This window comes from Perognathus longimembris, chromosome 6 (genome assembly GCF_023159225.1).
Source record: "Perognathus longimembris pacificus isolate PPM17 chromosome 6, ASM2315922v1, whole genome shotgun sequence".
Taxonomy (NCBI): domain Eukaryota; kingdom Metazoa; phylum Chordata; class Mammalia; order Rodentia; family Heteromyidae; genus Perognathus; species Perognathus longimembris.
Genome location: NC_063166.1, coordinates 9401254 through 9428985, shown reverse-complemented (window position 1 = coordinate 9428985; position 27732 = coordinate 9401254). Strand labels below are relative to the sequence as shown.

The following is a 27732-nucleotide window of genomic DNA, read 5'->3' as shown; positions in this document are numbered from 1 at the left end:
GACTGCACTGCTGAGACCCCCAGAGCCCATGCAAGGTAATTGGAGGTGCAGGAAAACAGAAGAGGTGAAGCAGCCAGTGAACTAAAGGCTGACAAACAAACAGTCCGTCAGCTGGTGGGAGCGCACACCGGTCATCCTAGCTATCCAGGAGGCTGAGAGCTGAGGGTCATGGTTCAAAGCCAGCCTGGACAGGAAAGTCAATGAGACTCTTTTCTTTAATGAACCACCAAAAACATGGAAGTGGAGCTGTGGTTTAAGTGGTAGAACACCAACTTTTGAGGGAGAGAGCTAAGGGCAGCACCCAAGCCCTGAGATCACACACACACACACGCACGCACGCACGCACGCATGCACGCATTACTAAGTAACATTAGGAGCATGGAGAGGCAGGCGAGCCGGGGGTCCTGTTCTTTACCCTGAAGATGGCATGATGTCCTCCCATCCCCTACCCACTACCCTGCTTGCCTGGGGCCCTTTGCCAGTGCCGCCTCCTCTGCCCACGAAAGCTGAGCTTCCGGAGTTGAGGGATGATTGTGAAGTTGGGGTGCCAGCACCCTGTTCCCACAGCCCGGTCACGGTTGGGATTCTGTGGGGGGAGGAGGAGGGAAGGCTTAGGTCTCCCAGAACAGAGGAGCTGACCGGAGGATGAAGGCCATCGGTGGGTCAGGAGAGGGCCGCGGGGGAGGCAGGCAAACACCCATCGGACAAGGCGTCCTGTCCTGGGGTTAGAGAAACAGCTTTCCCAGGAGGAGGCGGCCCCCGCTCACTTGCGGGCTTCTTTAACTTGGCTCTCAAATCTATACAAGACAATATTTTCATTTTCCTTCTAAGCCTAGAGGGGGATGGGAAGGGGGGTGGAGGGGGAGCTGCACCCACCCAGGCCTCACTGGGCTCCTGTTGGGGGACAGAGTAGAGTTAGCTGCCTGCCTCTGTCACCTCCTTTATAAGGCCGCTGTGATTTATTGAGTGCTTACTACGTGCCAGGTGCTGCGCTCGGCATTTTATGAGCTTTTAGCTCATTTGATGAGGACAGAATCCTGCTGGGAAGAGATAATCATTCTTTCCACTTTGCAAACCAGGATTTGGGCTTTTGACAGAGTAAAGTGGCTTGACAGGGTTTAAAACAACAAACCAACAACAATGGACTGGGATTAGATAGAACCCAGGACCTTCTGGATGCTGGGTACCGCGATCCCATCCTCTTTCCCCACGAAGACCACAGGAAGGAGGCCCGGCACGCTTCCGCCCTTCCCTCCCATCTGGGAAAACGGCGCCCTAAATAAAACCAGTCCAGCCACTCTACCCCTGCCCTCCACCGGGCGACACCCATACTTCCTTCACTTGCTGTCCCCACAGCCAGGGTCCCCCGGACACCCGAGGCCTTCCAGCTGGGCGTCCCCTCGGCAGGAGTGGACACACCCAGGGCTTGGGGACCTGTTTCCAACCTCACACACACGGGCAGGCAGCTCTCCCCTTTATAGGCTGGGGCATTAAATCCCAGCTACCTGCCTGTTACCCACAGAGCTCTGCCCACCGGTGGCTGCTCCTCCTGATTATAAGACCTGCCTTCACCCTAGGACTCTTCCTGTATTTCCTCAATGCTCACTGCCCCACCCCCCACCCCAGGGTCTCTTCGGAGGCAGGACAGGCTCTCGTTTCTCTCTTCAGGCCCTGTCAGTCTCCCGGTCCTATTGCCATAGGTGCTAAGTTTGCTATCTGAGCACTTCACCAGGGCAGGCCCTCATCCAAGCACTTCAAAAAGCACTTAGCTCACTGAATCATTATGCCGGGCAAAGCAGATAGGATGATTACCGCTATAGTAAATAGGCAAAAACAAGCACTTAACCAAGGTCACACAGATAAGTCGGTGACGGAGGCGGGATGTGAACCCGGGCGGCGCGACTACACAGAGAGCAGCGGGGGACACAGAGCAGGAATCTCATTCACACGTGAGGCCCAAGTCTGGACCGGGCTCTGGGCGGCTGCAGGGGGGGAATGTGGGCAGGAGTGGAAGGTTCCCCAACAGACTCCTCTCTCTATGACTAGACTAAGACACTCCTGGCACATAGTAGTTCTTCAACTAGGTGTATTTTGGGGTTTTTTGTTGCTGTTGTTGCTAGTAGTAGAACTTGAACTCAGGACCTAGGCTGAGCTGTCCCTGAGTTCTAGCATGCTCTACCATTTGAGCCACAGCTCCGCTTCCAGCCTTGGGGTGGTTAAGTGAAGTAAGAGTCTCATGGATTTTCCTTCCCCGGGCTGCTTTGAACTGTGATTCTCAGATCTCGGCTTCCTGAGCAGCTAGGAGAACAAGCACGAGCTGCCAGTGCCCCACTTCCACAAACCTTGAGTGGAGGCTGAGATCTGACTGGATCACGGTTCAAAGCCAGCCTGGGCAGAAAAGTCAGCAAGGTCTCCAATTAAGCAGCAAAAAGAAAGAAGAAAAAAGTAGATGTCAAGATGAACATAGCAGGGTGGGGAATATGGCCTAGTGGCAAGAGTGCTTGCCTGGTATACATGAAGCCCTGGGTTCGATTCCCCAGCACCACATATATAGAAAATGGCCAGAAGTGGCGCTGTGGCTCAAGTGGCAGAGTGCTAGCCTTGAGCAAAAAGAAGCCAGGGACAGTGCTCAGGCCCTGAGTTCAAGCCCCAGGACTGGCCAAAAAAAAAAATAGATGAGCATAGCAAGACATTTTTTTGCCAGTCCTGGGGCTTGAACTCAGGGCCTGGGCACTGTCTCTGAGCTTCTTTTAAGTCGCACGCTACCTCTTGAACCACAGCACCACTTTGGGGTTTTTTTTATGTCTATGTGGTGTTGAGGAATCGAACCCAGGGCCTCGTGCATGCTAGGCAAGCACTCTACGGCTAAGCCACTGGGAGAGAAAGTAAGCAACTCCTCCCGAACAGAAGAAAACCTCGCTTGGCTTTCTCTGCCCCAGGCGGACTCAACCTGGGGAGCTCGTTCCTGAAGGTTCCCTGGGGGTTAAGGGAAGGGGGTGCTGGGCTGGTGGTTTCCGGGTGAGGAGCCTGAGACGTCTCCACCCCTCCAGCAAGGTAGTGACTGGCAGCCTCGGCCGGATGCCCAGTGGAAAAACCGCTTTGGGGGTTAAACAAACACTAAGTCTGGTTTCCATCTGCGGATAGCCTGTTGGCCTTGGCATGCGTTTACGAGGTCCCCGCCCCCACCCCCATCAAAACAGGTTAAAAAAAAAAAAAAGAAGCTCCAGAGGTCAGGGCAAAGCCGGGCAGCTGCCTCTGGCGGAAGAGCGCGTGGAGTGCCTGGTGCAGGCCTTCCTTCCACCTGCTTCTTTCTGAGAAGCGAGAGCAAGGCCCGGGAAGGAATTCTTGGTATTTTCCTCTGCCTGGCCCAGGTGACGGACTGGGGTGTGGCTCGGAGGGGAGCTGTAGTTCAAGGCAAGGTGCTGGCACGATCCCAATGGTGCCACCCGGCTCCCTGCACCAGCTGGGACCCAGGTTGCGTGGGCTGCGCCTCACGGAGGCAGGGAATGGATCTGGGGCTGAGCGGTGACCCAGTCTCCCTTACACCGGGAACTCCCCTCTTCTTTTGTTTTAAGCCCCTCTGCAAATTACTTCTGTACCCGTTCCAGTAGCTGCACAAAGTGTCTGTCCTGGTTTCAGCAACAAGAGGGTTGGAGCCTGGCACTGGTGGTTCACGCCTGTAATCCTAGCTACTCAAGAGGCTCAGATCTGGGGATCACGGTTCAAAGCCAGCCTAGGCAGGAAAGACCATGAGACTCTTATCTTCAATTAACCACCAGAAAACTGGAAGTGGCTCTGTGGTTCAAGTGGCAGAGCGCTAGCCTTGAGCCGAGGAGCTCAGGAACAGCGCCCAGGCCCCAGAGTTCAAGTCCCACGATCAATACTCACCCCCCCCCCCAAAAAAAGGGGTTGGCTCCATTGTTGGAGCTTTGGCATGCTAGGATGACAGGATATGAAGATGGGGAAGAAAGGGGAGAGGGATTCCATTGGGCTCTACTTGTGCTTTGAGAATCTCCAAAAACCTTCCCCCTCTACCTGCCTAGGAGCCCTGGGTCCACTCAGGGGACAGGTGAAGCCCCGTTCATATTCACTTTTTTTTCCAGACCAGCCATGTAAGGCCCACATGAGGGGTACCCTCCAGTCCCCCACCTGCTCCATCTGCTGCCCTGAGACCCTTGCTGTCTACCTTTTCTATACCTCTACCCATGCTCAACCAGCCCCATCTTCGCTTAGCCTTGTGACACTGTCCTCTCGGCTGGCTCCGTGCCTCCCCTCTTCCCGTGCACCCCATCTTTGATGGGGGCCTGTGCCTCCCTCCCGCCTGCCTTTCTTGCTTGGTCAAGGTTTTTTCTCCCTGGCTGCTGAGAAAATTTAGGAAGAGGTTGAAGCTGTGGAGTGACATGAGAGAAGAATGAGGGTGCAAGACGGGGGAGGGGGGTGACATGAGTGCAGACCCCCTCAGTCCCTGGAGATAGACCCTAAGATGCCTAAACGCATGGCTGGCCACGCACCATGCAGTAAGTACCATAACAGACAGGCAGGTAACACAGGCATCATGGATACGTGCCGCCAAAGGTCTGATTCATGTCCTGGGCTGGCTGGCTGCCAAGAGATTTCACCCTGCTGCCTCACAATGTTCGAATTCACCGACGACTTATGGAATTTTCCACGTGGCGATGTCAGCCGCAGCTCCCTGGAGCCAGGGACCGCAAACGCGCGGAGAGAGGAGGAGGAGGAATATCGAACTGTGGCTTCATGTGACGTTACCTAGAAAAGTAGGGGCGCAGGGTAGGCTGGGGAAACACTTGTGGTTGGGTCCTAGGCCCCAGAGGTCCTGGGACAAGCAGTCCGGACCAGAAGTAGGAACTGAGGTGCTTAAAAGCTGCCCTTAGGTGACTGATAACTACCCGTAGCCCATTTATAAAAAAGCAAGGAGGCCCTGGCCCAAAGTCTGCACAGGTGACTGGCAGCAGCTCTCTCCTCCTCCTTTGGATTTCCCCCACCCACCCCCCTGGGCCCCCACCTACCCCCCCCCCTCCATGGACTATTGATCTCACTCAGCAGTCTCTGCAGAGCCCTAGGCACCGTGAGATCTCACCCTCCCTCGCTATCGGGGAGCGGGCTGGTGCCAAACGCGAGGCAGGTTTTCAGCAGAAACTTCTGCGTTTCCGACATTCACAGGCCTGTCCTCATCCAGGAGGGACAAAGAAAACAAGATAGGTGACCCTGCCGGCATTGTTCTCAGCTTGGGGTGGTCACCTCCCAGCTCCGGGGGCCAGGCGCCCCTCCCGTGAGAGCCGGGTCCAGGGTAGAGCTCCGAAGGGACCGGCTGACCTAGGGCTGCGGCAGGTTTGGCTAAAGCAAACAGTGAAAGGCTGGGAGTTGGGACTCGGGAAGGGTGTCAGCATTCTGAAGCACCTGGAGGCCCGGGTGACGAGTGATACTGGGAATCCCTGTGTGTGTGAGCGCGCGTGTGTGTGTGTGTGCACGTGTACACAGGGGACCTTCCAAGCCCTGACTCCGTCCCCCAGCTCGGCTGCCTGCCTGAGAACTGGCCTTGGGGAGGAGGAAAGAGATCCCGCCCCTCCCCAGCACCCCCACACGACATGATCACCCTCGCCTCAATTCCTGAAGGACTCCGTGCTCAATGCCAGGAAGGGCGTCCTCCATCTACCCACAGTGCCGACCACGGCCCGGTCGCCGGTCGCCAGTCCCCAGCCTTAGGTGCTGGACCTCTTTCCCGCCCTCAAATCCCCATCGGGAGGCTGCCTGTCCTCTGCGTTGATGCCCGCGGTGAGCTGAGCGGGGGCAGGGAGCGGCTCCAGTTTGGGGGAATGAGGAGCTCCCTTCCCAGGGTGCTAGGCCCCGGAAGGGGATTGTCACGTTTGCTTCCGCCCCTTCTCCAGCCCCGGCAGACACCTACCCCCCACCCCCTCCATTTACCCTGACCTTGGAGGAGAAGGAGCAGCCATGAGAGAATCACCAGCTACTCGGGGTTTCTAAAAACAGCACCCTGGTGCGGCGCAGGCCACAAAGGAGGTCGCGGGAAGCGCTGACTCGCCATCCCCGCGTTCGGGTCGGGCCATGCCAGGTAGATGGGAACACCCGCACCCCACAGGCCCTCCCAGGCCCAGGCCCACACGGGACAGCCCATCCCAGGACCCACAGACGTCCCGTTTGTGGGATACAGAGGGGGACAAAGTCCTAGGTGCAGAGCAGACACACTGGGGTTCGAGTCCTGCATCCCAGCGTCCCCAGCCTATCCGTTCCCCTGGGCCACTGCTCCGGGATCCACCTTCCCCATCTAGGGAATGGGAGCCACCCAACCTCACAAGGGGCAGCAGGGATGACAAACAGGGCCCCCTCGGTGCTGGGTGCAGAGGATGTTCCAGGAAGCAGAGTGTGGCCAAGTGGCATCCCGGACACTTGGGGGGATGGGCAGGGGCGGGGCCCGTTGTGCTGAGGGTCTTCGAGCTGCAGGTGGCCTCCACTGTGGGAGGGGCAGAGCTGGCTGTGATGGAATGGCCACCGGCCACCGACCTCACCTAACCTCACCTCATCTAAGCCCCCTCCCCCGAGCTCACCACTGACTGACTGGCCTGCGGGGTAGTTTATCTGGCCCACTGTGTATCTCCAGATCACAGATCACACCCTTTGCCAGCGGGGGGGGGGGGGGGGGGCAGGTGCGCCCCTTAATCCCACAACAGAAGGTAGCAGGAGGCTGGTGGTCAAGTAGTTGACACCAGAATACAGGACGTGGGAGTCCTCAGGTGGCTGGGGCGGATGGGGAGTCCGCACAGGTGGCAAACGCCGGCTGGAAGGGTGGCAGTTTCCAGGTCCCGGTGCCGTCCCCCCAACCCCAGAGGTCCTGGCCCTGATGAGTCAGCTCCCTTGTGTACTTTGGAATCGGACTCCAGAGGAAGGAGACAGAGGGATTGGGGGAGGGGGAGGGGAGATGAAGGTCCAATGCAGCCTGTCTGCGGCTACTTGCTTGCTGGCTTAAAGAAAGGAAGGGCTAGCTAGGCACTAGTAGTCTGTCTGGGGAGGCTGAGATCTGAGGATCACAGTTCAAAGCCAGCCTTAGCACGAAAGTCTGTGAGACTCCTATCTTGAGCAAATGACTCAGAAAAGACCAGAAGTGGCGCTGCGGCTCTCAAGTGGTGGAACACTAGCCTTCAACCAGAGAAGCTCAGGGACAGAGCCCAAGCCTTGAGTTCAAGCCCCAGGATTGGTGTGCACGCGTGTGCTCGCGCATACACACACAAAGGGGGAACCTAGTACCCCAGAATCTGAGCCCAGTAGCTGCCAGTTCTGTTCTGTTGAGCACAGCTGCCTGCTCAGGGCAGTCTTGCTGCGTGGCCAACATCCACAGCTCCCACCCTAACACTAGCTACATTCACTCCACCCCTCCAGCCCACTCCTATATCCTTACAAGGGTCACGGCAGACCATCTGTACCCCAAGGCCCACACCAGCTGGGCACAGTCCCCGACCCGGGGCCTGCCACCGGCCCGTCACTCTTTCTCCCCAGCCTTTGCCCGCCCGTGGCAGCTTACTTAGGGTAATGAGTAACTACCCATCTTCAAGGGCTGGGGTTCTGATGACGGGAGGTTATGAACCCTCCTTCTTTATTATGATTTGTTTAAGACGACCAAGTGGTTAAACTGTAAACCTCCTCACTAATTAAAAAAGGAAAGCCTGGAGGGTTACCGGGCGGCTCACCCCAGCCTGACTCCCAGGACATAGTCCCCTGTCTGTTTACAAAAAACCAACCCCCCGGAGCTGTCCAAGGAGCTGATCTCTCTAGCCATGCCCAGAGCAAGATCTTACCCCATCTTTCCCCACACAGCTCCCCAACACCTGTCCCAAATTCCAGCCCTATTGCCTGACCCTGATCTAAATCCCCCGCTGAAGGCCAAGTCCATTTCCTCTGGTGCGGGCTTGAGACAGACGTGAGCAGGCTTCCACCCTCTCTGGGAATAAATTGTACAAGAAGGTTCCAGCATGCCCGCCCAGGCGTCATGGTAATGGACGGTATTCTTCCTGCCTCCATAACCCACTGTAAGACGCGTCACGTTGTACCATGCCCACAACCCCGAATACACTGTGCCAAAAAGAGGCCATGGCGGGGGGGGGGAGGGGGGAGCCACGCAGAATCCCCATCTGTGATCCCAGGCCACAAGGCTCACACGGGGTACCCCTGTTTGGAGACCCCAGGGAGGATGTGGAATGATGCGTGTGGCGGGTCCTTCCTGCCCCTCACTGCCCGGGCATGTCAGAAAGCAGAGGGACACCCAGGCATGGCTTCTCCTACCCCGCAGGATGGCCTCCACCCACCTCCCATCCCTGGCCCGTAGCGGCGTGGGCTGTGACCGGGGTTAGACACACGGAGCGCTTTGTGCTGAGGGTATGGAAAAATACAGCCAGGCTCTCGGAAGACAGAAAGGCTGGGCTGAGCGAGGTGAGGTGAGGGGTGTGGTAGGTGGGGGGCGGGGGGAACCCCTCTCCTCCTCCCCCTCCCCTGCAACCTGAGTGAGGCCCAAGGACCAGGGACAGGCTGGGCCACAGGAAATGGAAAACCGCCAGTACAAGGTTCTTGACTGAGCTGCAGTAGGGTTGTGAAATGCAGGAGGAGGACCATGGTTTGGAGACAGACAGACAGACAGACAGACAGACAGACACACACACACACACACACACACACACACACACACACACACACCTTGTCTCCTTCTACAAGAGCTGGAATTGTAAGCAAGAACACTTCCCAGGCCGGGCCTGGTGGCCCGGTGTCTGAGATCCCAGCACTTGGGAGGATGGAGCAGGAGGATGGCGAGTTCCAGGCCAGCCTGGGCTACATACCAAGTCCCTGTCACAAAACAACTCAACACAGGTTCCCGAGGCCGTTTTTAACCCACTCACCCTCCTTCCTGCCCTCCCAGGATCCTCACGGCCTCCAAGCAGAGTGCCAGAGCATTCGGCGGACGGCCTGCACAGCGCTGGTGATCTCCGAGCCCGTAAGCCCTGGCCTCTGTTTCTTTGTAAAAATGACCAACGCAGCGGCCGCATCCCGCCAGCGCTCAGGGTTCCGGCAAAAAGCGGAACAGAGTGTGAAACGTGGCTACATCAGAGATGCGTCTCGTTCTCTCCCAGCATCTACACACGGGGGCTGGGGTTAGGGGTGCTCCAAGATTGCAAGCCAGCTGAGGGTCAGGCAGGAGGGTGACGCAGGGGACCAGGGCCCTACAAACTCGGACTAGGTCGGCAGAGGAGAGCCTGCGGCCTACACTCACCCAGGGTCCAGCTACCCTCAAGTCTGCAGAAGCAGAGCCTCTGTCCCAGACGATTGAGGTCTAAAACAAACTGAGCAGTGGACTCAAGGACACTGTGTGAAAAAGGGGCCTCCCAGTCCCTTCCCGATCAGGAGACCAGGGGGCAGGTGGAAGACCCAAAGGGTTCTCTTTACCTGAATATTCTCCTAGGCCTTAGGCCATTCTCTCTCTCTCTCTCTCTCTTGCCAGTCCTGGGCCTTGAACTCAGGGCCTGGGCACTGTCCCTGGCTTCTTTTGCTCAAGACTCTGCTACTTGAGCCACAGCACCACTTCTGGCCATTTTCTATATATGTGGTGCTGAGGAATCGAACCGAGGGCTTCATGTATACAAGGCAAGCACTCTGCCACTAGGCCATATTCCCAGCCCCCATTCTCCTCTTTAGAGGGCCCAAAGCACAATCACAATCAGGTCTGCTTGCTCCAAATGTTCTATCTGGCCAGGCACCAGTGTCCCCGGCCCATGTTCCCCTCTACTTATGCAGCCCAGAGAAGATGGGACCCCGAGCCACAAACAGACATTCCTCTGCTTGACAGAGCTCAGGGCAGGGCCTACTGATTCATCGAGGATTTGCTAGGCAACAGCCATGTGCCCAGCACTGGACAAAACAAAGGACGGACAAGCCGCAGCCTGCCCGGCGGGACCTCACAGCCTGAGAAGACAAAGGCAGACCGATGGGCTAGTTATGGAAAAGATTGAGAGAATGCAGCGGATAATCCAGCAGCAAGGCCAGAGAGGCCGCCAGAGCCATGCCAGTCCCCTTTCAAGGACAAGCAACAGGCAGGGAAGTCCAAAAGCAGAGGTAGAGACTGAGGCACAAAAGACACAAAGGGAAGCGTATCAGTGCACGCGTCTCAGCACTAGGGAGGCTGAGGCAGGATAGCGGTGGGTTCCCAGCCCAGCCTAGACTATGCGATCAGCTCAAGGCCAGATGGAGCTGCACAGGGTAGCAAGACTCTGTCCCAAAACAAAATAACCCTGCAAAAACGAACTAAGCCTAAAGTAATATCATAAATGACCCACCAGAAACAGGTACCTACATGTCCCTCTGTCTACCACCACTCACCCCGAGAGTCTTCCACCTTCCCTGACCTGGAATTTACCGTAGGCCTTAGAAGTAACCTGGGAAGAAAGCCCCTGGAAAGCTGGGTGCCGGTGGCTCACACCTGTCTTCCTAGCTACTCTGGTGGCTGAGATCTGAAGATAACACGACTTGAAGCCAGCCCTGGCAGAAAAGTTTATGAGACTCTTATCTCCAATGACCCACTCAAAAACTGGAAGTGGAGGTCTGGGAATGTGGCCTGGAGGTAGAGTGCTTGCTAGGCATATATGAAAGCCCCGGCCGGGTTCAATTCCTCAGCAACACATAAGCAGGAAAACAACAACAACCAAATAGAGGGGAGCTGTGGCTCAAATGGTAGGGTGCAGCCTTGAACAAAAAGAGCTCAAGGACAATGCCCAGGCCCTGAGTACAAGCACAAAAAACAACAACAAAATATCCCTTGCAAATTTAAGTCACCTCCTTCCATTCTTTCCAGATCTGTGGGCGGGGCTATATATGCTCACGTGCCCAACCACTGGCACCTCCTGAACCCCCAGGATGAGGCTTTTCAGTGGGAGGCCCTGAGTCCAAACCTTACCACCAAGAGAGAAATAAAACTATTAAAAAGGGAACTCAGCAGCCTCGGCAATGAGCAATATCACACTGGAAACTGAAACCACAAAGCAGGCTACAGATGATTCATACACTACCTCCCAATGCATCCTACCTGAATCTCCCTCTGGATGGGGGTTTACTGCCTCGGGCCCTCGAGCTGACCCGAGCCTCGGGCCACTGTCCACACGCAACATTCCAGACTGACTGACACACGCGGCCCTGGGCCGTTAGGGATTTGGCCTGTGCTGGTGTTTCCTGTTCATCTTAAATAAAGCCTAGGCAAGGCCCCCTGTGGTTTCCTGGGAAGTACACGTGAATCAAGACCACACTTGTCCGTGGGAGTGTCAAGAGCGAGCTCCCCGTGGGGTCGCAGGCCAAGGCTGGCTATACGGGTAAGCGGCGTGTGCTTCCTGACCAGGGCCAGGCCAACGGTCACTGGCGAACCTCTTGGTCTGTGGACCAAAGGCTTCACCTTGGGTTTCTCCAGGCATGGGGCTTCAAAGTGCTCCCAGTGAGTTATCCTGTTGGCAGCTCAGCAGGAGGACTAGCCCACTGGACAGGAAAAGATGCTGGTTTTTCAGGGAACCTCCCACGAAAACCCACGTTTATTTGTGCTTCTCAGCAGCCCTGCGTCGTAAAGTAAAAAATAACCAGGGACATCGAGTTTGCCCCCTCTTAAAGAGCGGAAGCTCACTGTTACGAAAGCAGCGCGACTAAACTGCATTACAGAAGGCGTGAGGCAGGAGCAGGAGGGGGAAAGCCATCAATAATTCTGTCTCTCCACCTCAAGCCCTGCCTGGCTTCTGTTTTTAAAATTGAGTTTCTATGACTCAGACAAAACCATACACTTGAACTTGTACCTCCCTGCTTCTTCCCTACTCCGTGCAGCCTCCAACCCACCCACAGCTTGTCTCTTCATGCCTGAGGGCTGCCCACGCCACAGGCTGGGACCGGACCAATGTGATCAATAAACACCATTTCAGTCTTGAGCAAAGCACTGGGCAGTTGTGCAGGAGGGGGGAGGAGTGACAGGCAACCCCCCCCCCCCCCGCAACACAGCTAGCAGAGAAGGCCACAGGCAACTTAACTTGGGCTCCACGGCATTCATTCTGAAGAAAATGCTGGGGAAACCCACCTCCAGTCCACAGTGGCCTTGATGGCTATGGGAACCTTCTAGAATGACTCTGAATTTGCCCCTACTCCAGCCTGGGAACCTGCCAGACCAGCACTGATGATGCACTCTGACCCTATAACCTGTGGACTGGTCATGCAGAACGGCCTGTCCCCGACCGTGAGTCCCCCCCTCCCCCCCCGCAGGTGGGGAACAGGAGTGTGGTCACCCCAGGTGCCTGTCAGCTTCACAGTTGCCAGGCCAGGGCTTGGCCCTCCGCTGGGAGCACTAGAGATGGGTCCACGGGACGGCGGGGGGAGGGAAGGCTGGGGCAGTGCTGCGAGGTGGGCCAAGGGCTTAGGATCTTTGGGGTGGGGCTCTAGTTGAGGGCCCTGAGTAGGTAGGAGGGCTAGAGTGCGGAGAAGGCAACCCCTAGCAGAGCCTGCTAATGAATGGGGTGGAGGGAAACCAAAGGCAGCCATTTTTCTTAATCCCTAAACCGCGCGCACGTGCCAGTCCTGGGTCTTGAACTCAGGGCCTCACATCACACTTGAGGCTGATGCTCTCCCACTTGAGCCACACACCCCCACTTCCAGGATATGTGGGGGGGGGGGGGAGGGAGGCTTCTGGCTAATTGGATTTACCTTCCCGGGCTTCCTTCAATCTGTCAGCCTCGGGAGTGGTTAGGATGACAGGCCTAAGTTACCGGTGCCTGGCCTATGTAAAACAGGAATTTGCATGGCGGCGCCTCCCCCACCCCTCCTATGTTAAGGCCTTACCAGTCAAACGCCAGTGTTGCCTAGTATTTCCTTAATCCCCACACCCTGATAATCCGGGCCTGAGTACACAGTTAGCACTAGGTGTTTACCTGCCTCCGTGAGCAAGCCCTGGCTCACAGAGGTGCAATGGATCTGAACTTGTTGGCCATCAAGCGAGTTAGCAGAGCCCCCCCACCCACCCACACACACCCCGAGGGGCTGGGCTGTCTTCTGGAAGAGTCCAATGCACTGGGCCATTCATCTAAGTGTGAAAAGCAGAGCTGGGGCTAGAGCCTGGGGGGGGGGGAGGGGGGCTGGGCCGCCTTTAATCAGGACACCCTCCCTTTTCCTCTCCCCTGGGGGTGCTGACAAGACACTCCTGCATCAGCCTGCCCCACTTAGCCGGCTCAGCACTTTATCCCCTTGGCAAGAGGTGGCCGGCTTGCTTGCTTGCTCGCTCAAGGGGGGGGGGGCAGGGACGCTGGGAGAAGGGCTCCCTTCCAAAGCCAACACCAGCAGGATGCATTCCACAAGCCAGGGGGCCAAGTTCTATTTGAACAGGAGTGACAGGGACTGCATGGGAGATCCTTTCTACCCCAGAGTGGATGGACAGGTGCCCGCCTCCGTCCCACTCTGGGGGAGGCAAGGGGACCCAGGAGAAGCCACGAAACCCTTCCTACTGAGTCCTCAGCACCCCTACCAAGAGGCGGGGTAGGCACTGTCTGCGTGGGGTGTGTAACCCCTGGAGAAAGCCGCAGCAATAGCTTAATCTCCAAGCGCAGAGTCCCAGGAGGGGCTAACCCCTGGGGACGCCAACTGGACAGATGTGTCGCTGCTGCTGTTTTTAATGCCTGTATGTCATGTGGAGACTCAGAAACCCTCACAGCAAGAGGCAAATGACTCCTAACTTCTAGCTCCTTGATTCTTTGGGGGGGGGAGGGGGAGGCTCTCAATCTCAGGGTCCCTGCTCCCCAATCCTTGCAAGAAACAGGAAGCCTAGGACTGAATGAAGTCATGTTTTTTTTTTTTTTTAAGGGCTATAAGGATAAGAATTGGGGAAGAGACTGCAGGTAAGGACACAGGTAACAGCCCAACCCGACTGGCACAGTTATATAACCCAGGTCTTTCCTGAACAACTTTTCTTTAAAAAATGGTTGAAATGACCAACAAGCCATGTATGTTCCATGTAGCCAGGAAACAGCGGTACTTGGATGTCCGAACTGACAAGATGCATGGGGCCAGGACTTCGTGGAGGAGCTGACAAGCAAGTGTCTGTGGCCCTTCCCTAGATGCCGGGCGGCTGTGGCCTAGCATGAGCCCTGAAACAGGACAGTTAACTGAGAACTCTCAGGAGGCTGGCGATCCAGTCCGCTGTGTGACCTTGGAGGTATTTAACCACTCTGCCTCAGTTGCCTTATCAGCAAAATAAGAGTCCTTTATCTCTTACCTGCTTTGCGAGGCTTTTGTGTGGTTCTCAGGGCCATGTTATTTACCCACCGGTCATCTGCTCTCATTGGATACAAACCTCAAGGTCTTTGTAAAAGTGAAAACTTGCCAGCACCAACAGCAAGTAATCTTAGAGACGTGGGAGGCTGAGACTTCGATTTAAGGCCAGCCTGGGCAGGAAGGAAGGTCCATGAGACTCTTATTTCCAATTAACCACCAAAAAGCTGCAAGTGGAACTGTGGCTCAAGTGGCAGTCCTGAGCAAAAGAAAAGGCTCAAGAACAGCGCCCAGGCCCTAAATTCAAGCTCTAGCACTGGCCTGGGCATAGGCACACACACACACACACACACACACACACACACACACAATTGCCAAAGGCATGCAGGCACAGAAGTTTGCTGAGGTCCAGCAGGACCAATGGTAGGAGTCCAGAAAGAAGTAGAACCCCAGACAAGCAGAGCCCCAATCACTCAGGCCCCTTCAAGGCCTGGCTTATTCTGAGGGAGGAAAGCTAAAGTTGTCCATCTAGGCCAGTAACCAGGGGACCCATTAGTAGGTGCAGCCATCACCTTGGACTGGCTGGCTGGCTCTCTGAGGCCGTTGCCTCTAACAGGAAGCCTTCCTTCCCTTCCTTGAAGGCTGCACTGGGCTCTGTTTGATTCTTTGTGTGGCTTCCCCAAGCCCTGGGTGAGCAGAGCAGCCTAGGACAAGTTGCATAACCTCCTCCCACCTCCGGGCCTTGGCTCCAGGTCGCTGCAGACCAGTTCAACAACCCGAAGCTCTCTTCAGTTTCCACCGTGTTACATCTGCAGCCAGGGAGGTGCCCTGGGCATGAAGCATTTCCTGAAGACTCCTAAGAAGGGCCGCAGCCCCCAGCCAGCCAGTAAGCACGCCACGCCATGCTGGGGACACTGGACTCACCGGAGGTAGAGTCCGGCCCTGGAGAAACTCCAGAAACCTGAGGTTCCAGTCAACGCCCCCCCCCCAAAAAACACCCTCTTTTCTGAGCCTACCACAAGTTCAACATGTGCCACTCTTTATATAAGTCCCTAAGGGGGGGAGGAACCTGGCACTCAAGATCCCCGAGAGAGGTGGGCTGGGCAGGTGAGGGTATAAAGTTCAAGTAGAAAGAGCGCTCTGCACCCTCAAACCGTCGTCAAGGGTTTTTGTTTTTAAATTAAAAGCAATTTCAAAAGGAACTAGAGCCGGTACCAGTGGGTCACTCCTGTAATCCTAGCTACTCAGGAGGCTGAGAGCTGAGGCTCTTTTGCTGAAGGCAAGGGGTTGGTGCACCATGTTTGGGTACCTACAAGCTTCTTGGAGCACTGGGTGGGGCGCCCTAGGCAACACCCTGCAAACACTTGTGCTTCTTCCTCCCTGTAGGGTGGGCCAGGGGTGCAATCGTGGAGGGAGCTGCCCATGCCAGCCAACAGCACAGGCCTTCCTCTGGCTCCTCCTCTGGAGATTAAACAAGATCAGGGGCGTGCACGCCTCCTGGGGTCCTACCCTGCTGGTCCACTTGCCTTTCCTGGTTCCTACAGATCGTGGCCATGGCATTCCCTAAGAGACAGACAGGAGGAACCAGGGCTCAATGGTCCTCATCAGAGCCGTCTGGGCAGGCCCACTGCACGTGGGGGGCTTGCTCAGAAAGTACCAGCTCAGAGAGGGCCTGCAGCCCAGACACTAAAGACTGGGAACCCATCTGGAGGCTGCCTGAAGCCTTTTCATCCCCCAAGGAAGGAAGAAGGCTGGAGAAACTTCGTGGCCATGCTAATGACTCACACCCGTCATCCTAGCTACTCAGGGAGCTGAGATCTGAGGATTGCGGTTCAAAGCCAGTCCCAGGTTGGGCAGGAAAGTCAGTGAGACTCTTCTCTCCAACTAACTACCAGGAAACTGGAAGTGGTACTGTGGCTCAAAGTGGTAGAGCACTAGCTAGCCTTGACTAAAAAGAGCTCAGGGACAAGTCTTCAGTGCAAGTCCCATGACTTGACAAAAAAATAAAGGAAGGGAAAGAAAAGGAGAGAAGGAGCAGAGAAGGGGTCCCTAGAGATAAGAGACCCTGGCAGGGAGGATTACTAATTCTGTACAGTTCCCATCAAAGGGGGAAAAGAGACAGACAGCTCACCTCTTGAGCTTTCACACAGGCCAATTTTTGGAGGAAGCAAGCAGTGAAAAGGTCTCGAGAAGGCTGGGAGTGTGGCTTAGTGGTAGAGTGCCTAACTAGCATGCATGAAGCCCTGGGTTCAATTCCTCAGTACCACCTAAACAGAAAAAGCCAGAAATGGCACTGTGGCTCAAAGTGGTAGAGTGCTAGCCTTGAGCAAAAAGAAGCCAGGGACAGTGCTCAGGCTCTGAGTTCAAGGCCCGGAACTGGGAGGGAAGGAAGAAGGAAAAACTCTCAGGATTTGTAGAGCTAAGGAAGAAGGATTAAATCCTGGGTACAAATCCTAAGTGCCTGTTAAGCAAGTGAAAAAGTCCCGAGTTCAAAACCCAGTACTTCCAAAAGCAAAGGAAAACAATGAAATAAAAAGAAAAGGCTAATGACCCTGACTTGAGCAATATACACTGTACACATTTACTGAATTATCACACCCTGCCCCATAAACACATACAATTATTATATGTCAATTAAAAAGACACACACTGAAAGTCGCCCAGGATGGTGGTACACGCCTATAATCCCAGCACTTGGAAGGCTGAGACAGGGGAACCAAAAGTTGAAGACTAGCCTAGGCTCTAGACAGCAAGACACTTACCTCAGAAAACAAGAAGAAGAAAAAAAAAAAAACAACCCTGCCCTTACAGAGCCCATCTGATAGGGCTTGAAGAGGGAAGTGAGAAGACATTGTGGTCATGGCACGCTGTCTTCCTCCAACAAGTCAAAGAATCAGAGGCGAGCCTGGGCCTGGTGTACCTGACTGGCTTCCCCCCCACCCCCCCCCCCGCCCCGCCTTGACCTTGCAAGAGGCTCAACCCCCTCCTGACTGGACTTCCGACCAGAAGGGAGACATAGCACGGAGTCTCCTTCAGAGCCTCGCATACCTCGGGCAGTGTGGACACGTGCCCGAGAGTTGGCACGGGTGGGGGGGGGGGGTCACTGCCCACACCAGGCCCTTACTGTCTATCTAGCTCTCATGTAACAGGCGTCCCAAGCCTTCCTCCATGAATGAATGAACCCAGGGAGGTAAAAATCTAGCTGGGCGTCACGCAGTGCGCATATAAAGCCCGGCCCTAGGTTAGATCTGCCTCTGTCTACGGTGGCCTGGGTGAGTTTCTCAGCCCACAGAGCCAGCCTCCAGGCTACATGACCAAGCACGGTGGAGCAAGGTTGGTCCTATCATCAGTCACCCTGCCTCGCTTTTCACCAAGACTCAGGACATAGCAAGTCTGGTAGGAGGGGGGTCAGGCTAAGCAGCTGCAGTCAGGATCAGGCCACGGGAGGTGACAACAAGCAAAAGTATACAGTCCTGCCTAAATAGGGCAGCAGGAAACAAATATTTAGATAGAGGAGAGGGCAAAAGGATGTACGATTCTAAGCCAGTCAGAGTCCGGGCCACCAAGGAGGCTCTGAGGGGGCAGAGACCTCCCAGCTTCCGTGGCCACCACCCAGGGAAAAAAACTCAGGAATTCTCCACAAGGAGAGGTTTCCCCCAAAGATGGGGCCTGGAAGGGGGAGGGAAACCCAGGCTTTCAGGTGCTGACTGAAACTCATCTGTGGGTTCTCTGGCAAGAAATGGAGAGTGTGGGCTGGGAATGTGGCCTAGTGGCAAGAGTGCTTGCCTCGTATACATGAAGCCCTGGGTTCGATTCCCCAGCACCACATATATAGAAAATGGCCAGAAGGGGCGCTGTGGCTCAAGTGGCAGTGTGCTAGCCTTGAGCAAAAAGAAGCCAGGGACAGTGCTCAGGCCCTGAGTCCAAGCCCCAGGACTGGCAAAAAAAGAAATGGAGAGGATGTACGACCCTTAGGAGGGACGTAGTGTGGGTTCACGCGTCCTCGTAGGGCCTGAAGACAGGCGCCCGAGATTAGGTACCCGGAGAAATGGGCAAGAGGACAGTCGATGCCTAAGAGTCACCGGTGACGTGCGCCAGCCAGGACTGAGTACAGCACTTCACCGTCCCATCTCAGAGAGGACTTGCTCAAGGTCACATCCCATGCTCAAGGTCACACGCCAGCATAATGACGGCTCCGTCCGCAGTGATGTGAGCAGACACGGAAAAAAAATGTGACACAAAAAAAAGCGTGGCATGGGAAACACCCCACAGAAAGCCCAGGGGACTGAAGGCCACACTCGCCTTCACTTCTAGCTTCTCTCTCTCTCTCTCTCTCTCTTTGGTCAGTCATAGGGCTTTGAACTCAGGGCGTGGGTGCTGTCCCTGAGCTCTTTTGCTCAAAACTAGTGCTCCACCACTTTGAATCACCAAGCCCCCACTTCCAGAACTACGATCCTCAGATCCTGAGTAGCTAGGATTACAGGTGTGTGCTAATGGCACCCAGCTTTTTTTGGGGGGTGGGGAGGGGGGTACCGTTACTAGAGGTTGAACTCGGGGCCTGGGCACTGTCCCTTAGCTTTTTTTCTCAAGGCTGGTGTTCTACCATTTGAGCCACGACTCCACTTCCAGCTTTTTGGTGGTTATTGCAGATAAAGTTTCAGGGGTTGTTCGGTTGGTAGAGCACTAGCCAAGGAGTGAAAGTGGCCACAGCCACCAAGTTTTAGTCTTGGTCTTAGACCAAGAAAAAAAACATTCACAGACTTTCATGCGCAGGCTGGATTTGAGCGGAGATCCTCAGATCTCAGCCTGAGTAGTTATGCATACAGGCGTGAGCCACGCCTATCTTTAAGGCGGATTCATCTCCCTTCGGTGCGTACTTTGAACTTATCCAGAAAGGAGGGACACGGGGTGAACAAATGCAGCAGTGGCAATCACAGGACACTGCACTGAAGATGAACTATACAACTTGTGGGTAGGGGATGGGAGAGCAAGGGAAGGGTGACATGGCCCAAAAAGTAACATACTCCCGCCCGATTATGCAACAGAAGCCCCTCTGCGCATCACCTTCATAATAACAATAAAGTATTTAAAAAAGAGCTTATCCTGGTGAATTAGGCAGCATCCAGCTTGGTACTGCTTCTCACCTCTTCTCCTCTAGAGGAGGGGGAAGAGGCTGTGTTTATTCAGAGTCTGGCTCCCCCCCCCCCACCTCCTCCCTGCAGAAGGCTTTCTTCTACAGGCTGCAGGAAACAGGAAGTGAACCTTCCAAGGCGCTATGACCCGGGTCCATCTCTCCAGCTCCTACCATCTGCAACCCATCACTCAGCACTCTGGACTGGATTTCCCCTCATTTCACCATCACGGCCCAATTTCCTTTCCCCAGCTTACCCAGAGCTCAGGGGCTCGCGACCCTCTGACATTGAGAGCTTCTGCACACAGAAATGAGAGCGGAGGAGGGGGGGTCGCCCTCCATTCTCACTGTACCCCCTCTGCCCGGGGTATGCCTTACACAAAGCCTACCAGCCTTAGACCCAAGCTGGGTACACCACCCCACCTTTCACACCAAAGGGGGGGGCATAGGCAACTTGAGAAGCTAAACCAGAAGGTGGGGGTGCCGGTCTGCAGGGGCTTTCGGGGAAAACCCACACTTTATCTCCTGAGGAAGAAAAAGGAAGGAAAAGAAGTGTCCTAATCACAACGTCCATCTGTGCGGTAAAGGGAAGTACCCTCAAAAAAATTCAGTTAAAAATCTGTTAACTGGGCGCCGAGTGCTCTATTTCCTTGAAGTTGTAAACTGGCTGTGAAGGAATGTTCTGAAATGTTATCCACTCCCGTTATTTGAAAATTGCCAAAATCCTGACGGAGTTCAAATTCCTAAGCCAAACCCGAAAGAGCTTCGTCATTTGACCCTCACATCCCTGGCCAGTAACTGTGACCCCACAGTACATGGTGGCACTGTTACACCTCCCTAGGGGACTATGGGTGAGACAGGGACACCGTACCCCCAGCTCCTAGTTCACTAAAAGACTCGGTTGAGTTAGTTGGGCACCTGTGGCTTACCACACCCATAATCCTAGCTACGCACGCAATAGGCTGAGATCGTCAGGACCATGGTTCGAGGCCAGCCCAGGCAGACAAATCCTAGAAACTCTTATCTCCAACTGACCAGCAAAAAGCTAGAAGTGGAGGTATGGCTCAAGAGGTAGAGTGCTAGCCCTGAGCAAAAACGAAGCTCAAGGACAGCGCCCAGGCCCTGAGTTCAAGCCCCATGACTGACCAAAGACAACAACAACAAAAAAGACTGTCTGGGGGCTTTTGTCTCAGGAGCCTTTGGCTTCTCTGCTCCCTAAAGCCTTGGTAACTCCCTGACCCCAACCCCCACCATAACCACACACTCACAGTCCAGAGGCTGAGTGAGCTCAATCTCACAGCAAACAACCAAGTTCAAGATGAAACGCCTTTGACCTGAGGTCAGGCCCAGCCAAACACAGCATCCCAAACCCGGGGATTGTGTGTTTCTTGTAAGTGCCAAACTATAAATAGGGTACAACCCTAGGAAAATACTTAAAAGCAGCAATCAGCTCTCTTGCAGGCCCCCTTCACTGCTCCGAGACTCCCCAGGCCTTCCAAGAACCTTTCAGCACTTGCAAATTTCTAGCCTTGATAATCCTTCTCTTCTCCATTACTGTGTCATCTCATTATTCTCAGGCCTCCAGTAAAACACTTTGATTTCATCAAAGTTTACTTGAGTCAAACCCTAACCAGAGCAGTTAACCAAAGCGGACTTTGCAATTAGAAATTGTGTTGTTTTATTCTGTTGGTGGTGGTGTTGTTGGCGGTGGCTTGACTTTAAGTGGACGGTAAGAAAACAAGCCATGCCAGGTACCCTCGGCTACTCAGGAGGCGGAGATCTGAGGATCTTGGTTTGAAGCCAGCCCATGCTGGCAAGTCTATGAGACTCTTATTTCCCGTTAACCAGCAAAAAGCCAGAAATGGGACTATGGATCAAGTGGTAGAGCACCAATCTTGAGTAGAAAAAGCTAAAGGACAGTTACCCAGGCCCCAAGTTCAAGCCCTAATACCAACTGACACAAGAAGAAAGAAGTATGGGCTGGGAATATGGCCTAGTGGTAAAGTGCTCGTCTCCTAAGGAAGAAGTAGGGCACTGGTGGTTCATGCCTGTCATCCATCCTAGCTACTCAGGAGACTGAGATCTGAGGCTCAAGGTTCAAAGCCAGCCCAGGGGAAGCAAAGTCCATGAGATTCTTATCTCCAATGAACCACCAGAAAACAGGAAGTAGCACCGTGGCTCAAGTGGTAGAGCACTACTAGCCTTGAGCTGAAGAGCTCAGGGACAGTGCCCAGGCCCAGAGTTCAAGCCTCACGAGAGACAAAAAAAAAAAAAAAAAAAAAAAAGCAAAGAAAACATGCCATTAGGAAAGAATTTCCTCTAAACACCCAACTTACCCACTCTCCACCTCTGCAGCCCAGGCCTGTGAGAATTCAAGCCGGAGCTATTGAAGCGGAGGCCTCTCCATCTGGATAATCAAAAGCGCTATTGTGCTCCCTTCACTTACAAAGGCAGTTCAGCCGACCAGTCAGTTTTACAATTTCCACCAGGCCTGAAACAACAGGAGTGTTCAGTTTTAACCCTCAGCTCTCCAAGACGGAGGGAGGAGAAATTTTTCCTCCAAAGCATAAAAAATCCAGTATGGTCCATATTAAGCTCTAGTCGGATATAATGATCACATCTATAGTTTTAACTGTTTTCAAAATTTGGGGAGGATTGGAGTCAGTAGCAGGACATCAAAACCCCGGTGAGTGAAGACCCTGGTACCGGCAGCTAGCTACTCAGGAGGCTGGGATCTGAGGATCACACTTTGAAGCCAGTAAAGACTCTTACCTCCAATTAACCACCAAAGAGCCAGAAAGAAGGGGAGCTGTGGATCAAGTGGCGGAGCACCAGCCTTGAGCAGAAAAGCTAAGGGATAGGACTCAGGCCCTGCGTTCGAGCCCCAGTACTGGCATATACGCACACTAACAAAACTAATAAGACTTAACACATAAGGGGAATCCAAGAGTTTCCTAGACTGAGTAAAGTGAAGGGAAATAGTTTCTGAGACACGAGAGGGCAGAAGAACCAGCCCCAGGAGACATGGGCTTCTCAGAAATCACAGCAAGAAACCCAGTGTCCCATCCCTGCCTAGGAGCGCTCCCCCCACCCCTTGTTCCCCAGTGAAGGTCCTTTCCCGAGGAGACATGACTGTGGATGAGTTTACCCCCACTGGGCCCCGGCCCAGCGCCTGGCGCACGCAGGGCCCTTCACAAATGCTTGCTCACCAATTCCCACGCACACTGAAATCTGATCCCCTCAGACCTGAAGGCTGAGTCTGCGCAGATAGAATCCCGGGCAAAAGATACCCTCCTCTCCCCTAATTTTTTTTTTCCCTCTTGGGGTATAATAAAGGGTGTAGAGAACGCACATCAAGCTTCAAAGCACTTCACGTACTGCATTCTCTCAAAGTCCTTTTCCGCTTATGATCACTAAGCAGAAGGACTCGCACTCCTTCAGTTCAACTTTGCTGTTTGTTTTTTGCAAAGGAGCTAGGCGGTGGGGGGTGAGCCAATGCATTCATTACTTCAGTGACGTGTGGGCATCAGTAAGACCGGATCATACCAGATCAGCCAGGCAGCCACAGAGAAGCCAGTGTCCCAATGCCTGTTCCAGAGGAAACAGAAAATAGAATTTCCCAGCCGTCTGGACTCTAAGCTGAACCAATTTACTAATCAGCTCACTTACAGAACAACAATGCCACAGCCGCACGGGCCCAAAAGCCAGAGGGCAAAGGTAGACCAAGGGGTGGGCTCTATCGGGTGCTCACAGGTGTAATCCAAGCTACTCGGGAGGCTGCGATCTCAGGATGGGGGCACAGAAACCAGCCTAGGCAGGCAGGTCAGTGAGATTCTTATCTCCAATTAAACAGAAAAAAAAGAAAGAGAGAGAGAGAGAAAAGAAATTGAAGTGGAAGTGTGGTTTCAGTGGTAGAGTGCCAGCTTTGAGTTTTGAAAAAGCTAAAGATCAACACCCAGGCCCCGAGTTCAAACGCTAGTACCTGCACACACACACAATTTAAAAAAGGTGGACCAAGGCGCAGGCTCCTGAGTCACACTACCCGGTCCACAGATGTGGCTTGTGTTGCTGTGGCCACTTTAACTTCTTCGGGAATCTATTTCCTCGTGTAATGGGTTAGGTCACAGGAAAGAGTACCTGAAATAGTGCAGGTAAAGTATTTGGCAAGCTGCCAAGTTCAATGAATGCTCGGTAAATGCTAGAGGCAAGAGACTTGCCTGATTCCTTTACCTTTCTTGGTTCTTTACTGGAGCCCCACCAAAGCCCTCCTAAGTGCAGAAGGGAAGGCAAAGGTGAGTGCAGCTTGATGACAGCAAAACGAGCCTGGGTCCTCTCCAATGCTCAGAACAATTCCCCCCGGAGTCAGTCTGCTGTAAATGGCTAACTTTCCCTTGTGAGGGCCGCCTAAGGGGTGCAGGAGGAGAGCAGGGGGAACAGACTTAGCAAGAGGCTGGAAAAGCACACTCTGGTGAAACAAGATGGTTCTGAAGGCAGGAAGGAGGGCAGCCACGTGGCTCCACCTTGGGGGGCCGCTGGGGACTTGAAAGCCTGCAGAGCCCAGCTCGACCGCAGAGGGAGGGAGGAAGCACCTGACAACCCAATCAACTTCTAAAAAGAAAGGTGCCTGGCCGCCCTTTTTGCTTGCATCTGAAAATACCCCTGGGCCCGAGGAAAACAACTGAACCCCACCCCAGAAGGCACAGCCCTCAGCTCCCCAAAGAGAGGCCACCTGGAAGATGGAATTCCCAGCTCAGGACAGCCTTTGGTGACTCCCAGTCATTTAGAACCAGCCAAACAGCACCTCCTGTGAAATGCCCAAGCAGCTGCATGCAGAAAAGCTTCAACGCTATCCCGAGGCCTGAGGCAGAGCCCCAACTCACAGACCCGAAGGCTGCGATGAAAAATGATGTTAGCAAATGCTTTTATGGGTTCATTTTCCTTTCTTGGGTTTTTTCCTATGATCCGAGTTGTTTTGGCTCAGGTGGAGACAGCTATCCTTGAACTTCTCATCTAAGAACGTAGCTATAACTGTCTCCAAATCAGATGATGCCCAAATCCTTCTATTAAAAGTTACCTGTCCATTTGGTTGACAGATCTAGCAAGACCACAAAATAAAGAGATAGTTTGTTCAAAGGAAGCCGTCTAGCCTCTGAAGTTACCATCACCAGCTGCACCCGGCTTTCCTAGCTCCTGGAACACCGCCCCCCCCCCCTTCCCTTCTTGTGTTTTGAAGTTTATTTTCCCACATTCAGCCTTGAATTCTTTCCTTCCTTCCCCTGCAGTCAGTAGGATCAGGGAAACACCACCAGCAGCTCAAGGCTTTATCATCACGACCCACTCTCCCGCTCCTCTAAACAAAGGCCCAGCGCAAACTAAACAAAAACTCTCCTCCAGAGGAATTGCTTCCTCAGGGGAAATCATAAAGTGATACTGCCCACCTCCCCTGCACACACAGAGGAGGAAGGCACCTACAGGAAGGTGCACACACACCTACGGAAGGCACCCACAGAATCTCCTGTTCTGAAAAGAAGCCAGCGCTGGGCACAGGTGGCTCACACCTGTAATCCTGGCTGCTCAGAGGAGGTGGAGGGGGAAGATGGAAGCTCCAAGCTAGCCACCATAGGGACCTCTGCAAAACTCCAGTTAGCCAGAAATGGCAGTGGCCTTTGGCTCAAGCGGTGGAGCACCAGGCCTGAGTGGAAAAAGCTTAAGGGCCCCAGGGCTCCGAGTTCAAACCCAGTATTCACATTCAAACCCCACACACACCAACCAAGTATCTCCCACCCCCACCCCCAAAATTTCACCAGAGTAAGAAATGCCCAGGCCCAACTGAAAATACAATGTAAACCTCCCCTCGCTGCTGCCGGCCTCCTGCAGGCCTTCTACGGATGGTTCTAATTCTCAGATGCCCGTCTGGGTGACTGTCTGCCCACTGAGGGGGAGATCACACAATTAGCAAGATGCCTTCGTGTTTCCTGAATGCTGTCAACCTCACAACAGTTTGGGGCGGTGAGAGGACGGGTTCGGGTTCGTTCCCTGCTTGCAGATGGGAGTGCTGGAGGCTGCAAAGTGGGAGATACTAACAAGTTGTGAAGGGATCTGTATTCACACACAACCGGCCCATGATCCCGGCTAGGATGGTGAGTCGCGTTAGGGGGGCAACGCCATCCCGGGGTGCGCCCCAGATCAGAGGCCCGGGGCACACCCCGGGGAGCTCCCCTCCCCCGCGCTTCCCTCCACTCCCCTCCCCGTCTTCCCCGAAGAGGGACTCCGGGACTTTTGTCCGTTTGAGCAACCTTCAGCTTTCACAAAAAGTTTCTCTCCAGCCCTTCAGGGATGTCTCGGGGAGATAAGCCTTCCCGGAAGCCGGGAGCGTCCCGGGCGGGCGGCGGGGACGCCCGCGCTCCTCCCGGGGGCGCAGCCCGGCAGAGACCCCGGGCACGCGTGGGAGACATCCCGGTCCGGTGGGGGGGGTCTCCTCCCTCCGTGCCCCCTTCTCCCTTCCTCCCTCCTTCCCGCGGCTCCGAGTGGCTCACGCCCCTGAGAAGAGCCGGGCGGGCGCGGCCAGGGCCCGGGAGCCCGGAGGTGGAGACGCGAGGGGTGGCACCCGGCTCGGCTCCCGGACTCCGGGAGCGACTCCAAGGAAAAGATAAACGCCTTTATCCGCCCCACAGCCTCCCTCCAAAGAGGGAGGCACCCGCACACCCACCCCGGTTCACCGGGGAGTCAACCCCAAGTTCTCTCCCGACCAACTAGGAGGGGTTGGCGCTCCTGGAGACCTTCCCGTGCCCCGTCTCCCACCCCCCTCCCCGCGCCAAGCCAGCGACCGACCCCGGCGCCCCGACCCGGGATGGGACAACCTCGCCCGACAGCTACCCCCCGGGGTCCCGGGGTAACAGGATGATCGGAAGCCGCGGACGCCCCTTCAGCACGGCGCACCGACCGACAGACAGGTCCCGGTGCCTGTGGGGGTGCAGGCGGTGCCCTCGGCGTGCGGGTGGTAACTATGGGGTGCGGGGGGGGGGGACTGGCTCACCCTCAGGATCTTGTCCAGGCCCTCCTGGCCCAGGCACGGGAACTCCTTGAGCAGACGCACCCTCTCCGTGTAGTACGTCTTCTTGGCCTCCTTCCAGTGCGGCTCCTCCAGCACCTCGAAGATCGCCGCCCCGATGGCCAGGTAGAAGATGATGGCCGAGGTGAGCAGAGGGCCCCGGTCCACCATGGCTCCTGAGCGGCCGCTGCCACACACACAGCCGGCCCCGGCCCCGGCCGCCGATCAGGGTCCGCCCGCCCAGCAGCTACTGCAAACAGCTGTTTGAATTTGGAGCTCCGCATGCGCAGTAACCCCGGCGCCCGCTGCCAGGATCAAAGTTGCTCCACCAAGTTGGCTCACTGAGCGCGGGGGATCTACACGGACGCCGCTCACCCCGGCCGGGAGGGGTGAACACCAAGGGGGCAGAGAGACCGCCCCGAATCTCCGGAGCGTGAGGAACCGGCGGGGAGCGGTGAGCAACTCAAGCCCCAGACTCCGGGAGACACGTGCGCGGCTCCCGCGCGCACTACAGCAAATGCGCCCGCCCGCCTCCGCACGGCCCTTTAACCAGCGCCGCGCGCGCCCAGCCCGCCCGCGCCGGACCCGGGAGGGGCGGGGCCCCGAGGCCACGCCCCGCGCCGGGCCACGCCCCCTCGAGGTGTGCGCGCGGCCGCCGTCGCGCCCCGCGGGGGCTGTGACCTCGGGGGGTCCTCGCCCTGTCCCCCCCACCCCGGCCTCCGGGCAGCGCCCGCGGGGTTTGCGGCCCCCGGGGTGGATGTTTTCTCTACAATGACGTTGCCCCTCCGGGCTGAGATCTGCCGTCCATTTCTATGGCCGTTTTCCTTGCAATGGCATTTTCAGTTGCTGGTGTTTCTTCTACCCCTGGTGGTGGTGTGTGTTTTCCAGTGTCTTTCCTCTCTTGTCACGCAGTCTGTTGTTAAAGCTGGAGGAAGGGGTTAGAAGAGCTGTGGGCAATTGTGGAAGATACTAGAAATGATTGTAGCCCCCCTCCCCCCCCTTCCCCCTTCCCCCACCTCCCCCCAGTGCAGTCAGGATTCCCTCCCACCTCCGCCCTTGTCACCTTCCCTGCTGGGATCTCCAGGCCTGGAAGCCACAGTCCTTCAGACCGCGCACTCTCAGGCAGGGACTGCTGCCACACGGCTAGACCGATTGCACCTTGCAACCCCCCCCCCCCACTGGAATGTCAGCTGGAGGGCTGGCTTGTGTGGTGAGGAAGCCTGCTACATAGCAATGAGTGCCTGGTGCATAG

General features: G+C 55.3%; 1 protein-coding gene across 1 annotated transcript in view; it reads right to left on the bottom strand.

Moving 5' to 3' along the window:
* Kcnk5 (potassium two pore domain channel subfamily K member 5) overlaps window positions 1–27006 on the bottom strand; it is a 34629-nt gene extending 7623 nt beyond the window's left edge. Inside the window, exon 1 of the mRNA XM_048347826.1 lies at window positions 26466–27006. Within this exon, the coding sequence (XP_048203783.1) occupies window positions 26466–26651 (186 nt within the window). The 5' untranslated portion in view covers window positions 26652–27006. The remainder of the gene's footprint in view (window positions 1–26465) is intronic.
* Window positions 27007–27732: the final 726 nt, after the last annotated feature.